Source organism: Ipomoea triloba, chromosome 14, assembly GCF_003576645.1.
Source record: "Ipomoea triloba cultivar NCNSP0323 chromosome 14, ASM357664v1".
In the NCBI taxonomy this organism is placed as follows: Eukaryota; Viridiplantae; Streptophyta; class Magnoliopsida; order Solanales; family Convolvulaceae; genus Ipomoea; species Ipomoea triloba.
The window spans coordinates 7223483-7240815 of NC_044929.1; the positions used below are offsets into that span (position 1 = coordinate 7223483).

Consider the following 17333-nt stretch of genomic DNA (forward strand, 5'->3'; position numbering starts at 1 on the left):
AGCCGATCATGTTTGCAAAGAGATTAAGGTGGCTGAGGTTTTTCTTAGTACTGTCTCGAAGACACCAGTCGGAAAAGACTTGTTATACACTTATGGAACTTGGGCGTTCAACGGTGGTTGGAAGGCCATGTAGACAGATGTCCAGGCCGCGCTTAAAGCATCCTTTGACGAAGACGACCTTCCCAAGCTTTTGGCAGTGCTCCCGGAAGAGGTTCCAGACCCCGGGCTGGCTCCCTTCTCGAGTGAGGCTACAAGGCAAGCACCAGAGAAGGCTTCGGAAGAAAAGAAAGGCAGTGACTAAGCCTTGCAACTATGCGCGGGAGCCCGGCCCCGTTGTGCCAGGCCAATAAAAACTGGCAACGATGTTAGCCTCCGGGCTTTATCTATATTTCCATTATAGTTTTTCGCTCGCCTTCAATTTTTACTCATCGTACACCATTAGGTACCCACCAAATTAAGGTACGAGTACTGTTTAGACCGAGCACCTTGCTCCCGGGGTGGGCACCTTGCTCCCACCGAATTAAGGTCTGATGACCGTTTAGACCGGGCACCTTGCTCTCAGGGTGGGCACCTTGCTCCCACCAAACTAAGGTCCGGGAACCGATTTCACTGGGCACCTTGCTCCCATCAAACTAAGGTCCGAGGACCGATTTGACCGAGCACCTTGCTCTCGGGGTGGACACCTTGCTCCCACCGAATTAAGGTTTGAGGACCGTTTAGACCGGGCACCTTACTCTTGGGGTGGACACCTTGCTCCCACCAAACTAAGGTCTGAGGACCGATTTGACCTGACACCTTGCTCTCGGGGTGGGCACCTTGCTCCCACTGAATTAATGTCCGAGGACCGTTTAGACCAGACACCTTGCTCCCAACAAACTAAGGTCCGAGGACCGTTTAGACCAGGCACCTTGCTCCCACCGAATTAAGGTCCGAGGACCGTCTAGACCAGAATTAGCTTCTAAAACCAAAGAACATTACAACGGAAAAGGTTTACAAACTACATCGACCATACAAAAACTCAGGCCCTAAACATTACAACCAGTCTACTGATAAAAATGAACCAAATGGTGGGAATGCCATATCTAATCAACTAGTCTACCGGTAGTGGTTTCGAGCCGATACGTCCCCGGCCTGATAACGGCCGAGACGACGTATGGGCCTTCCTAGCTCTGCACTAGTTTCCCCCCTTCAAGCAGCTTGTTGGCTTTTCTTTCTCGCAAAACATAATCCCCCACTTGGAAATAACGTGGTCGGACCCGAACGTCTTGATAGGCCTTCACCTTCCTTTGATACTCTTCAATCCTCCGGGCTGCTATCTCCCTCTTTTCGTCCTAACAATCTAGATCGGTAACTAACAGTGCATTGTTTTCATCTTCATTAAAAGCTCTTTCACGGGTAATCGGGCTTCCGCTCCGTAGACCAAAGCGAACGGGGTTTCCTTCGTGGCTTCCCGCAGGGTCGTCCGGTAAGTCCATAGAATATAGGGGAGCTCATTGGCCCAACTATATCCAGCGGAATGCAGTTTCTTCTTCTGTCCTTCCAAGATGGTCCGGTTAGCGTTCTCGACCTGGTCGTTGCCTTGAGGATACACCACCGATGCTCGGACAGACCTCGTGTCGACAGTCACCAAAAAATTCTGGACTGTTGGGACGTCACAATAGCGAGTGGCTCAGCTTAAACCCATTTGGAAAAGTAATCTATGGCAACGATGATGAACCTCTTCCGTCCGACCAGTTGAGGGAACGGTCCCAGTATATCCACCTGCCATTTTGCAAATGGGATGGCTGAGCTAACTGGGTGATAAAATGTTGTCGGTCTTCCCAGTGTACGTGCATACAACTGGCATGATTCGCAGGTCTTGGCGAGCCACTCACAGTCCAATTGGATCGAAGGCCAGTAATACCCGATCAACAGAATTCGTCCGCATCTCTCAGTGGATTAGACCCGTTAAGCCCACATTTTTGGGAGACTACTTTCCTCTGGCCCTAGCCCGCCCCACCGTGGGGCAGATGTGGACCGACCCGCGAATTTTGACCCACTTTGACACTCTTTAAAAAGGGGCAGAAGGACGAGATTAGAGATAATGATGGCCAAAATTTTAAGATATTTCTTTCCTTAGCGAGATAGTTTCCTTTTTCTAGATTTGAAAAGTAATCTTGTAATTTTAGCAAGTGGTTAGTACCAAATTTGGGCTAGATTGGTCAGAGATTTGAAAATTGGAATTTAGGAGTTTTATTTCTTAATTTGGAATTTAGGAGTTTTATTTCTTAATTTGGACCGAGAGCCTGTGTATAAATACCCCGAGAAAGAGTGATAAAGAAGCTCTAAATTTTCTCAAGCTTAAGGCATTTTTTGTGAGTTGTTTGCTTTATGTTTTGGTTTTTGAGTTTATCGTTTACTTTGTTTCTTATACATTTTATCCAAGTGATTGTGTTGGCTAATAGGCGATCAATCTTAGTTTGTAAAACCAACGCCATCTTTAATGACAATTATCATATACTATGATCATAATATTTATATTTATTCTATATTATTATAATCATAAGAGTTAATTTTACCAGAAGTCCCTTGTCTTTCGTGGGCACTTTTAAATTTAGTCTCAGACTATCACTTTTGCTATTTAACATCTCAACTTATTATTTTTTGAACACTAGTCCTTTTCATGACTTTTCCTAATTTTAGTAAGGTCATTTTTGTCTTTTCATATTTTTCTTTTATTATCTTTCCGATTTCAATCGATTTAATTGGTTTAAGATTTTACTAAAAACTTGTTTAAAATATGATTACTAAAAATCAGAAGTTACATCATATCTATTTTAATTTATTCTGTAATAGATTAATAATGTTTCTTGTATATGTTCATAAAAAATTAATGTACTGCACCGATAAATTTATTTTTTAAGAATAAAAATAAAAATATATCAATATGAATATCATTTAAAAAATATCAGTTGGAGTTTTTTATTGATATATTCTCTATAAATTATTTTTATTTGTATAAAAAGAAAAAAAAATAAGTTAGAAAACAAAATTAAGGAGAAAAAGTAAGCATGTCAGTACAAGTATTGCTTCCCAATCTTCTCTAGAACAAACTCTATTAGAGTGTAGTATATGCTCATACATTGGCTCTATTACAATGTAATATCTGTCCATACATACTTTCTCAACCTATTGAAGCACAAAGAGTGACCTCTCATTTGAGAAAGCCACAAATGTCTCATTGAGCTACAAGCTATTTGATTATAGTCGTCTTTTATTTGCAATGCTTTTGTTGTATATTATCAATTGTTATACTATGGACTAAGGTCCATATTGCATTGTGAACTCGGATACAAAAATTTTGTACCTTCAATTAGCATATTTTGTACATACAGTTAATAATTTCTGTACATATAAACAAATATAACTTGATAATTGTTGACACATAGTATAATAGCTACTGGTACAAAAATTGTCAAATTGCAAGTACAGAATGTGACTACATATACAGAATCTGAAGGTTATTTTTGGACCACGGTCTACAATGCAAGGTAGACCAAGGTCCATGGTATAATTTGCCGTATATTATGTTGTCTACTGTCTAGTATCCTTCGATATGGATTTGAAAGCAATTGTTTTCACTTGAATATTTTTTATATACTCCGTTACATTTGCACTGTTACTAAGACAGATCTACCAAGTACCAAGAACATTAGGAGGATGGTTTGCCATAGAATGCAGGCCACGTACGAGGTTATAGGGTGGGGAGAATCACAAAAAGGAGCAAAAACATAAGAACAACATAATCATAGTACCAATCTACTTCAACATTGGTGCAACCGAACATAACATAAAACATCAAGAGTCAGAAGAGAGTAATGAAACATGTTCCAAGACCCATGGAGGTCCATAATCTTAACTTTGACTAGGGGTCACATATGAAACTATTTACGGGTGTATGAGAAACCGTGCAGCTTTTCTAGCTTGCAGCTTAAGTGATCAGAAAAAGGTACCTTCTGGGGGCTGAACAAGCTTTCGGTTATGTGGCGCAGCCATCTCTTTTCTCAACTGACTCAAGATGTCTTCCATCGTGCACTCTCGCTGCCAATTCGCCAGCATACCAAACTTCTTGGCTTCAACCTGTCATAAACGGGCAACTGTTAGTTCTTGCATGCATCATTATGTTCCCCCAACTTATGGTAAGAGCATCCTCAATAGTCATAAATTTTTCTTGGTTTTTGTCGGTCCATGTAGGGGAGAGGGGAAGAGAGAAGAGGGAAATTAAAATAAAATAAAATAATTGTGCATGGCGGGTGCAATGCTGGCGCGACCCAGTCTTTCTCCCATTTCCCCAACCAATGGGTTCCACAAAGATTTTTAATTTGCAAGAGAAAAGTTTCCGAAAAAAAAAAAAAAAAACCTCACATCCCCATTTGTTCAAAAAACCCCTCCCAAGTTTTTTCTCCTGAAAAAACTCTCCCAAAATGCACAAATGGGGATGCCTTAAAAGTGCTAAAATGTTTCATAAGAAACAACTTGAAAACGTAAGACCACAAAGGAAGGACCACATTTCTTAATCTTTTTGCATATAGCATCCAGTTTCCCCATCCCAAGTTGTGCCCACATGGTCCCGAGCTCTTTAACACTACGCACACATACAAGAGTCAATTTTCGACCTTGCAAATGCATTAGCAGCTCGTTTACCAACTACCCGTTGTTGGGTTAGATTTCTTTATCTTTGATAATTAATGCTTATACAAATTCCATTCAAATCCTCGAATGCTATTAAAATCAGTAGTTTAATCTTTTCCTCTGAATGTACTTAATAATCAAAACAAATTCTCCATACTAGAAATCTTGAATTCTACACTTCAAAATATATTAATAAAATAAGAAAATGAAGGAAAAGAAATCAAAACATGAATAAGATTATAACCAAGTTAACAGTATGAAATGCCTTATTACCACTCCAGTCTCAGGGTTCACACAGGTCAAGTTAATGCGTGAGTGAAAACGGACAGATGGTGGCTTTTCTGGATAGTCTTTGTCACAAAACAGCTTCAGTTGATAAATACGTCCCTCATGTACAGTCTGGGAGGAAAGAGTTAATAAATTTCTATCAGCACAAATGTATAATACCCCAGAAACCAAGACCTAGACTGCTACATTGTTTCATAAATCCTCACTCTCTGCTAATAACGAGAATAAAATCATCATTACGGAAAATTTTGTTATCATCATAAAAGATGAAAAGTAGTAAATATCTAAGGACAACTTGGTATAACTGAAAATAAACTATCAATGGGAACAGTTAAATAGCTTTACATCCATCCTCGATCTCAAGCCATGTGCACAAACCTCCAACAACATTCCTATTTCCTTAATCCTTTGCGGTACTCACTCCCACGAGGCCACAACTCACACATTGACAATGCACATACCAAACAAAAATTGATGAAAAGAAATAGAAAAGGACAGTACAAATTGTCCCGAAATTTTGGCTGGAGAGCCTAAAAAATTTATAACCCAACGTACTGACAGACGTGGAAAAAAAAAACAAGCAAATAAACAAAAAATACCACTTTAGAAACATAGGAGTTTAAACAAACAACTTACATTGTGCGGACCAATTATGGTACCCGTCCAAGAACGCATGTAAATATCATCAGCATCATCCATTCCATAACTAACAGAACCATCTCCAATACCTTTCTCCCCACGTTCAAGCTCCTCAAGCAACCTAAAATTCCGAGGGACTGCAAATAGGGAACAGCCCACAATGTAAATGATGCAAAGCTTTTAGAGGATGCCAAAAAGTCAGGCATCAGGAAAGAAACTTTCCCAGAATACTAGCAAATCAGAAATTAGCACCAAATTAAGTGAGTCCCAGAAATCATGTGTAAGCTACTGATAAAAAACTACTACTGGAATTGGAAAGTAACATGGACACCAAGTAATGTTATCAAAGTCTTTAACTTTAATATATGCAAAAGGAGTAGAACTACAAGCAGTGCAAATCTACAATATGGGAAAAATGCAATTGGGCTGATTGCATACTTAACAAGTAAATTGCATTTTAACATTGAACTGAAGGAAAAAAAAAATCTATTTAAAAAGTTTCCTTATACATATTGATGGTGAAACCTCAAGCTTATCTTTTCAACTAGCATGATATAAGAATCGCAGCTTTGTATCAGCACTTTCAAATGCTAAACATTTTTCAAGGTTCCCAATGATCATGATATAAGCCAATACATCAAGCGTTTCTAAATGCTAGGGGAGCCTATTTAGTAACTGAAAAGTTCTCCAATTTTAAAGAAAAATGTAAGAGAAAAATAGTTTTAAATCAACTATTTTTAAAATTAGAAAATAAAAAATAAAATAAAATAAAAAATAAAAAAGAAAGCACTATCTCCAACTTAACACAGAAATTTAGAAATTTCCAAACACACAAAAACATATATACCTTCACCTACCACCTAACCCTGTAAGGTACCTACCCACCCACCACAAAATTTCTATTTACCCTTACCACTACCCACCTATGGCCTCACTAAGGCCTCCATTGCTATCATACTTCCACCACCAGTAATTATCTACCCTCACATCCATCTAGCTATCCCTACCACAACCAACCTACCCCATGACTACAATTACTCAATACAATTGTCACCTACCAGTGAAGACAACAATTGGATTTCAAACCTTCATATTTTATAAATTGGAAAATAGTTAAATTTGAACATATTTTCTAAGTGTTCAATAGAAAATGAAGCTTAGATTTGTGGAAAAACTGGAAATAAAAAACGGAAAACATTTTCCATAACTAAATAGGCCAAAAACTTGTCCAATAAATTTTTCTCATCACCAGAAACGCTTATACTATTACAAGAATTGAAATCAAATTACCAAATCCACCTGCTCTATAATAAATGTACCTAGTTAGCTCAATATTATATTTTCTATAAACATTACCATTTAATCTCCTCCATATGTTTTTTAATTTTCACTTTTTACAGATTCAGCCAGGTTGTCTCTGCCTCTCTCCGATTAGGATTATTATACCGATTTACTAATGATATTGACCAATATTTGTTTTCTATCCCTTTAGTTTTTCATATTGATTAATCTCATTAGAAGTCTCAGAAGCTATTTCTGGAGGTTGTGCAAAAAACGATCTTTTATAAGTCAAACCCATACATTTTTCTTCACGAATAACTATCCATACACATCATAATCAGTTAAGATAATTAGGTCAAGTATCCTAAATTGCAGAAAGGCTAGCATTCTCTCTTTCCAAAATGACTTTTCAATTAGTTTTAGAATTTATAAAATAAAAAAGTCTACACACAAATAAAAGAAAAAAAAATTATATCTACTATAGATTTTGTTGCTTTTAGACATTATTAGATCATTTCTTGATTTCTATATCTCTCTACTTTTTCACCCATGTACTTCTAGCCTGGCATTTACCCATTAGTAAAACAATTTAAAAAAAAATAAATAAAGGATGGCATCATTCAGCAGTCCTGGCATAGCAGAACGCTTAGTTGAAAAGCACATTTTTCTTATGGAATTAGGTTCAATTCATTAAACCAAAAATTGGGGAACATAGTTAGAAAACTTCATTTTGAGGATTTAGTTGTTGGAGTCATTATATTCCCACCATTTCTAAAGTTTATTGTTTTTGTTCTCATTCCTTTCTGCTCAGGTGACATAACAATAGAACTCCATCCACCCAAGCTGGATTAGTTATCATTAGCTATTATTAGTAGTTACGAGACGAAAGGAACCGTGAACGCAATTTGATCTAGCTCTCTTAATCTCTCTAGTGCCAGTCCTGGTTCCTCAGCTTTCTGAAATCCTTCTGTTTTGCTGCACTTCAGTTCTTCATCCCCTTACTAAAATCTTTGATTCCTTTAAGTTGAATCCTTTACAGAGTACCTCGACAAGGTAATATATTCACATCAAAACATTCATTCAAGCCTGATTTCTGGCTCATCTTGCAAAAGTACACATACAATTCAAAATAACCAAGATACCAACAAAAAGTACATATAAGCCACTCCAAATAAGTGTCTTTTTTTTTTTATTAACATGAAAAATGGGGAGCCAACAAACTAATCCCCACGAAGCACATCTTCACTCCAAATAGTAGTAATGCAATGGCTAGCCATATCTCAAAGAATCAAGATCAAAGACCTCCGTACTAGCTCAATTTTTCCCCAAGACAAAATATACCTTAAAAGCTCCAAACATCCGTATATCTAGGATTAAACCAAACAGAAAATTCATTCAAAAAGGGAAAAAAGAATAGACCTATAACAAAAACCATCATAGGAAAAACCCTAAGGCTTTAGCGACGGTAGAGCTGAGAGCAAAGCATCAAATAATGGAAATGGCACATACCCAAAACTGGATTTCATGAACCCATTGATAATTCACAGAAAGAATTCATAGCCATATCATGTAATTCACAAGATTAAGACTGACTCGTGCAACCACCAAACATTTAGTTATACTTAAAAATAAGCTCAAAGGAAAAACGAACGAAAACTGAGATGAGTATTTACCAACAACCCTAGATCCTCCTGCACCGAGTGTCATTATCTGGAATATAGAGATTACAGATATAAAGATCAAATCTTTGAAGAGTTTCCTGGAGATAACGCAATACAAAATTGACTTCTGAGGAAGAATGATATAAAGAGGGAGATGTATTTCCAATAAATTTAATACGGAGTATGATGTATTTACTGTCTCCGTAAAAAAACATATTCACCTTATTGAAATGTTAATAAAAAATTATTCAGTATACTAGTATTTTCGCCCGTGCGTTGCACGGAATAGATTTACTATAATATGTTAAGAATATTTAGATTGATATACAATTATGTACATTATAACGTGGAATATTATATAGTACAATTGAATAATTGAGTTTGATCGATTATGTTTTCTGATGTTATCATTAGTTGAATTTGAGCAAATAATTTTCCAATTAATAGCCAACGTGTATATATATGCATTCAGTGCTGAAACTTTAGACATTTTATATATCAATGTTTATGATTTGTATTAATTAGGCTAATTATTTCGTTGTCTAGCAACCCAGTTATAGAAATTATTTGTACGAATGATATATTTTATATGTAGATATATAGCAATTTTGTCGCATCTTTGTATAAAAAGAAGACATAACATAACTGTTTTGAATTACACGTTATTGAAAACCTTTTTGTAGACGATCGACATTGGTAGTATATTGTATATTGTTATTGTAAATTTTTATACTTATTTTACATCACTAATGACGTAAATTATCTAAAATTATAGCTTTTTAGTGCTCTATTTCAGAATGACTGTAGTAAATTATCCAGGACTTTAGTACTTCATTGATTATAAGATATTTCTAAAGCATGTATGTATAGATTAGCTATGCTTTCTTTTAAGTGTATAGATTAACCTTATTTCATGAATGTTATGTTTGATTTATGAGCATGTTTTATTTGTGGTGTATTTTTGTCTAATAGTTGGGCTGTATAATGTATTAAGAGTTATAACTCCACCTAAACATGTCAAACTTAATTTGGCTCTTTAGGGTATACTTTATATTTATCCATAAGGTTTTATTTGTGTAATTAATTTGATTTTTTTAAAATGTAGGTGTTATAGTTAGAGTTCTTAGATTAAGATAACGATGTTTAGAAATTTATTAGTAATTCCAATAAAAATGAGGTCATTTTATTATAATTACTATATAGTAATTAAGGAGTTACATTACTCTTAATTAATATTCTGCTAATTATGATGTCCGTTTAATTATGAACGTAATATGTGTATGTTTAATTTCCTTTAATTATGTCTGTAATATTTGTATGTTTAATTTCCGTTAATTATGTCCGTTATATGTGTACGATAAATTTCCTTAATTGATTATATAAAATTCATATTACGTCAAATATAAAAAATAGATTAATAAAAGTATAATGTGTGAATTAATTTCTTACTTATCATAATTATTAAGATTTTATTCAAAAATAATCATTGGCATAATTTTATATGTGTAATAATTTACATAATTATATGGCGTAATTCACAAGCATAATAATATGTGAGTTGGAATAATTATCATAATTTTTTTAATCTAGTTTAATTATGGACGCAATATGTGTATTACCAATTTCCTTAATTTATTAGATAAAATTTATATTACGGAAAGTATTAATTTTCTAATTGTCATAATTTTAAGATTTTATTTAAAAGTAGTCAAAAGAAGTGCACGGATAATTGATATTATTTAAAGTAAAAAATAAATAAAATCTAAGAAAGTATTCTCTATGTTTAATTACCATAATAAATTTAGATGTTAAATACAATAAGTAATTACCAAGGGTTATTTAAATGGTAAATACTATATGCTTATTACCTATATAGATTACCATAATAAACGGATTGACATATGGATTAATATTATAGAAAAGGGATGAAGCTTTTTAGGAAAGATATATTAGGAAAAATATCAATTAATTAAAATATGATAGAAAATTATATTAGGAAATTGATTAGCTAGTATCAATTATGCTAAAATTATATTAGGAAATTGATTAGCTAGTATCAATTATGCTAATTTTTTCTTAGGAAATTGATTAGCTAGTATCAATTATGCTAATTTTTTCTAAGGAAATTGATTAGCTAGTATCAATTATGCTAATTTTTTCTAATTTTATATTTGTAATTAATGTTATAAACGAATTTAATAGGAAAATTTAATTAGGAACTTTTATTAAATAGTTTTGGATTATTATTATTATTATTATTATTATTATTAATTATTAATATTATGAAAATTATTTTAGGAAATTATATTTAGAATTTTGGATTATTATTATTATTATTACGGCGTATTATATTATTATTATTATTATTATTATTAACGCGTTGATGAGTGCATCCCTGTTGAAATCTTCCTAGCCTTACGTGACGACTGCATAGGTATTCTTTGCCCACAAAGAACTATTGAGAGACATGCTAAGTTGTTTGGATTGACCCCTCAATCTATACTATTAATAAAAACAATATTCTCAGTTTTAACTTCCCGCCCAAAACAGAGCTATAATATTTTGGTGTGCGTAATATTGTATAATATGGTAATACAATTCCTATCCCTAATACAATTGTAAATTAAAATAAAATTCCTAATAAAATATATTCTTCCCTACGTTCCTATTCGTAATACAATTTTAAACTAGAATTACTAATGGTAATAATTCAGTATATATATTTCTCTGCAATGCAATCTATACTATTAATAAAAACAATATCCCCAGTTTTAACTTCCCGCCCAAAACAGACCTATAATATTTTGGCAGTTTTAACTTCCCGCCCAAAACAGACCTATAATATTTTGGTGTTCGTAATTTCCCGCCCAAAACAGACCTATAATATTTTGGTGTTCGTAATATCCCGCCCAAAACAGACCTATAATATTTTGGTGTTCGTAATATTCCGCCCAAAACAGACCTATAATATTTTGGTGTTCGTAATATTGTACCCAAAACAGACCTATAATATTTTGGTGTTCGTAATATTGTAAAATATGGTAATACAATTCCTATCCCTAATACAATTGTAAATTCAAATAGAATTCATAATAAAAAATATTCTTCCCTACGTTCCTATTCCTAATACAATTCTAGACTAGAATTACTAATGGTAATAATTCAGTATATATATTTCTCTGCAATGCAATCTATACTATTAATAAAAACAATATCCTCAGTTTTAACTTCCCGCCCAAAACAGACCTATAATATTATGGTTTGCGTAATATTGTAAAATATGGTAATACAATTCCTATCCCTAATACAATTGTAAATTCAAATAGAATTCATAATAAAATATATTCTTCCCTACGTTGCTATTCGTAATACAATTCTAGACTAGAATTACTAATGGTAATAATTCAGTATATATATTTCTCTGTAATGCAATCTATACTATTAATAAAAACAATATCCTCAGTTTTAACTTCCCTCCCAAAACATACCTATAATATTATGGTTTGCGTAATATTGTAAAATATGGTAATACAATTCCTATCCCTAATACAATTGTAAATTCAAATAGAATTCCTAATATTATGGTTTGCGTAATCTTTATATATATAAAAACAAAATCCTCCAAAACGAAATCTTCCTTCTCGCCCAAAATATTGTACATTAAAACAATTAAAATAATAGAATAATATTAAAACAATACAATTCCTATACTACAATTCCAATACAATTCGTATAAACAATAGAATAATATTAAAACAATACAATTCCTATACTACAATTCCAATACAATTCGTATCAAATAAATCTGCTATTAAAACACGAAATCCAATACTACAAAATGAAGTCTACTATTCTACAATTCCTATACTACAATTCCAATACAATTCGTATACTACAATTCCTCTACAATTCCTATACTACAATTCCTCCGTCAATTCGTATTATAAATACATTCATCAATTAGAAATTTTATAACCTACTTACACAAATCGAAATAGTAAAACGATATTGTCACGCAAATCTTTCAACAATATTGTTCTTTCACTAATGGGGTCTGTTTTTATCTCTGCTTCCGACCTATCTCCCAAGACGAGAAGGAGTTGTATTAGACTCCGGCTACTGCGTTGTTATTTGTCAAGGGAATATCCACATTCCACAATCAACCAACACACTCTAGAGTGCTTACTCCATGACTCCCAGGTAAATGCTATTAAGTTTAAAAGTGTATATAAATTAGGGAGAGCAGATTGTGACTATATCGTGACCGAATTTTGTTCTATGAATTAGAGGAAAAAAGGTTGTGTAAATTTTGCGGTGGTTGGCATTTTGTAGTGAACACTGTAGCCATATTTAATATTTGCACCTGGAGAGCATTACAATATTTTTTTTTCTTTCTTCAGAGAACTTGTATCCATTTACAAATCCCTAAAGAGTTTGTGGTTAAGTTCAAGAAACATTGAAGGCTCCCGGAGGAGTGGATAGCAATATGCTAAATTGCTAATTGGTAAATTCTTCTTTAAATCTTATTCTATACTAGATGTGTTTTTATTTCTTTTTTTTTTTTGGTGTTTTTATTTCTTTTTGTTATACTAAATTTCTAATAGTATACATTCATGAATGCCAATTTTAAATCTTTTGTCAAGAAACATTTTATCAGACCAAAATAATATTAAATATACATGCATCCTTATTAATACTTTAAATATTTAGTTTCTACAAAATATATAAATTTTAGTTTCGCAATATAGGATACAAAAGGTCATTTATTGCAAATCTTTTGTTTGGTTTTTTGCAGATTTGATTGGTCGTGTTGTTTTCATTAATGAGCAAAAAGTTGTCCAAGTTAATTCAAATCCTCAAAGGTTGATTGATTTTGTCATTGAAGACTCTCGGTATGTGTTTGTTTGGATGTCTTTTTGATTTGTTTAAGTATAAATTTAGGCATCATCATGCTCATTGTTGTTTTCACTACTCAGGGGTAGTCGGCTCACTGTTACTCTATGGGAGGAGCACGTGGATTCTGTCTTGCCTTACTATAATGTTGATTTGGCAGAACCACTGATTGTCCTTTAAGTTCCAGCATAAACAATTCTCATTGATATTTGCATATGCCATGACTATAAACAAAAGCTAAGGCCAAACACAAACTCACGTTTGGTTATTGCTAAAAAAATCGGTCTTTAGTCAGGGTCAATTGTATGTGGCTTTCTCCCGAGTCAGTCATCCTTTGTGAAATTCCGCCCAGACAATATTAAAGAGAAAATGAAAAAGAAAACTGATTTTACTAATTGATTGAAAATATAAAAAAAATCATAATGGAAAAGGAAAATTAGGCAAATTGAAAAAGGGAATGGATATTACTAATTGACTGAAAATTATTTAAAAACTTTAAAAAAATTAATTAAACATGACTGTTAGATTTTTTATAATAGTTACAATTAATTCATTCAAATATGAAGGAGGAAGAAAAACTAAATGCGATAGGGTGAAAATTAATATACTTAAGGTATAAAAGTATAATTGCACATATATTAGTGTAATTGACTAATAATAGTTGCCTAATAATTATTATGATAATAACACTGGTCGTTGAATTTATTTTTATAATAATTATAATTAAATTATTTCTCATTTTTCTCATAATTATTTTAGTAATAATATAATTACATAAGTCATATTACATATCGATCTTTTAAAGATAATTGTAGACAAACAAGTCATATATATTTCAATTAATTGAGTTATACTTTTGCACTAATCTTATAATCAAATAAATGTACACGTTCAATATTAGAATTTTTTAAATAATTTTCTTTATTTTTATTATCTAAATATATAATAAAAAATTTATTTGTGCATCGCACCAGTAATTGAACAATTATTTGCTCTAATTCAAGCAAGGAAAACACCAGACAACATAATTGATCCAACCAATTTCATCAATTGCGCTATACAATATTCGATGTTATAATTTATATAATTGTATATCGATCCAAATATTCTTAAAATATTATAACAAATCCATTCCGTGCAACGCACGGGCGAAAATACTAGTTTCATTAAAAATTTTGAACGCAACAAAATTTTCAATCTTAATAAGAGCCAATAATGTTAGAGTTCTAACGGGAAGAAAAAAATATTGGTGTAGTTATTTACTTAATTGAATGGTTCATATTATTTTGATTTTAGTAATCTTTTATGATTTTCCTTCTTTACCCTCTATTATATTATTTTCTTCCTTTAAATAACCCCACATTCCGTTAACTTTTAACTTTAGTAACGGAATATTCTGTTAACTTTTAACTTACCCATTAATTTCTATAAGAAAGATCTTAGGTTCGAATATCATCCCAATCAGAGTTGGTATATTTGTTAAACATATACTAAGAATATGTTAGAGTATATTATTGAAAATTAAGTACCCATTCTATTAGACTATTACTCTTATAGTCTTATTAAATTAAATAAATTAGTAGCTACAACAAAAAAATAATACATATGCATTTCTTTTTAATTTAGATGTTTACACTGCCTTTATTCAAAAAAAAAATATTCATTATCAAAAAAAAATTTTTTAAAAAAGAAAGATATAATTTCATTAGTTATATAGTCTTTATTTTCTACAATAAAAATTATTCATTATCAAAAAAATTTAAAAAGAGATATAATTTCATTAGTTATATTGTATTTATTTTATACAATGCAAAAATTTATTACTTTCAAATTCATTAATTAATTATATTCACTATATTATTTATTGTTTTCTTTTTACAATATCTTATAATTAAATATTCTGTATCAATGTTGTAATACAAAATAATGTCATATATTTATTTACTAAGTATTCTATTAATAACATAGAAAAATATTTTTTAAAAATAATTTGAAACCAATCATAGTAACTACTTAGGGATGATTTGTTGACAAAGAAGACATTCAAATGACCCAACAAATTGAAGCGAAAAACTATCCCGTAATATTTTTTGGATTACACCACAGTTGTTCACTTTAAAGGTAAATCGTATTTCTTTATTAATATGACTTAAAATGTATAAATTTGTATTACCAAAAATAGTATTTATTTATACTATCATTTTTAGATTACGTATTTTGACTATCGTTTTTACAAATTGCAAACATTTATTTTAGTGACAATTATAATCAATTTCTTATATATTATCTTGCATTCATATACTTTGAATTACCAATTTAAATAAACAAATTCAACATTCAATTACATATGCATGAACATCTCATATATAATCTTGTATTGATATACTTTAAAGTATTTATTTCAAAATAAATATTGGGCATTATCTTATTTGCACAACACGCGTGAAAAACTAGTAAAACAAATAAAATTCTCTATAATAGATTAACAGTCAAATTAGTAATTATCGTTCATGTTTATATATGTTGATTAATTATATATTATAACGGGTAAAACATATTTAGTAAATATAAATTATATGTATAATAAACTTGTGGTCATGTAAAATAGTGGAAAAAAACTCTTTTTCTTTGAAATTTTTCTGTACTTTTTTATAATAACTCAAGTTTCTTGTTTCGGTCGACTATATATTGAACCTCTTGAATATGTTACCAGGCCTCTGTTTGAAGTCTTTCTAGTCTTGCATGACGACTACATAGGAGCCATTAGAACGAGTTGAGTGCATCCCTGTTGAAGTCTTCTTAGTCTTACATGACGATTGCATAGGAGCCATCGGAATGAATTGAAGTCTTCCTAACCTTATGTGACAACTACATAGGTATTCTTTGACCACGAAAAACTATTGAGAGGCATGCCTAAGTTGTTTGGACTGACCCCTCAATTTCATTTAAAAGAATTTGAACACTAACAAAATTTAAAACAAATAAAATTCTCTATAATAGTCAATTTAGTAATTACCACTTATGTTTATATATGTTGGCTAATCTTTATATCTTTATATCTTTATACATACATACATACATACATACATATATATATATACATATATATATATATATATATACATATATATATATATATATACATATATATATATATATATATACATATATATATATATATATATATAAAATAAAGCCAAATCCAAGGCCACAAAATTTTTTCTCCAAAAGTGTGAATGGGTTTTGGATAAATGAGTTGCAACGATGGGATAGGTTTGATCCAGAATTTTTACATGACGATTGCATAGGAGCCATCAGAATGAATTGAGTGTATTCTTGTTGAATTGAAGTCTTCCTAACCTTATGTGACAACTACATAGGTATTCTTTGCCCACAAAGAATTATTGAGAGGCATGCTTAAGTTGTTTGGACTGACCTCTCAATTTCATTTTAAAAAATTTGAACACTAACAAAATTTAAAACAAATAAAATTCTCTATACTAGTCAATTTAGTAATTACCACTCATGCTTATATATGTTGGCTAATCTTTATATCTTTATCTTTACATATAATAAAGTCAAATCTTCTAAGGCCACAAAATTTTCTCTCCAAAAGTGTAAATGGGTTTTGGATAAATGGGTTGCAACGATGGGATATGTTTGATCCAGAATTTTTTAAAATTGGCCCAATATTTATTATTTTAAAACTTCTATTTTTTATTATGTTATATTATTTAGTGTCAATTGATTTATTTTTAATTTTTGAAATGCCCAAAAAAGATGTGTGTATATATATGAAAGAGAATATTGAGTTTATACAACACAAAGATGCAAGCTAAAAAATACGTACAAATTTATAAATTCATGCAATCATGAATTAATTTCTACGAGTATTATATA

General features: G+C 31.5%; 1 protein-coding gene across 2 annotated transcripts; it reads right to left on the reverse strand.

Moving 5' to 3' along the window:
* Nucleotides 1-3757: 3757 nt before the first annotated feature.
* On the reverse strand, nucleotides 3758-8682 carry LOC116003629 (ubiquitin-conjugating enzyme E2 variant 1C-like). 2 transcript variants are annotated; one of them, XM_031243530.1, is made up of 4 exons: nucleotides 8553-8682; nucleotides 5596-5735; nucleotides 4945-5070; nucleotides 3758-4119 (listed from the first exon to the last, which is right to left on the reverse strand). In XM_031243530.1, the coding sequence occupies exons 1-4, from the start codon at nucleotides 8584-8586 to the stop codon at nucleotides 3979-3981; spliced, it is 441 nt and encodes a 146-aa protein (XP_031099390.1). In that variant the 5' UTR covers nucleotides 8587-8682; the 3' UTR covers nucleotides 3758-3978. The 2 variants fall into 2 exon arrangements, with proteins under 2 accessions (XP_031099390.1, XP_031099389.1); XM_031243529.1 differs by lacking the exon at nucleotides 8553-8682 and adding an exon at nucleotides 7646-7712.
* Between the last annotated feature and the right edge of the window lie 8651 nt (nucleotides 8683-17333).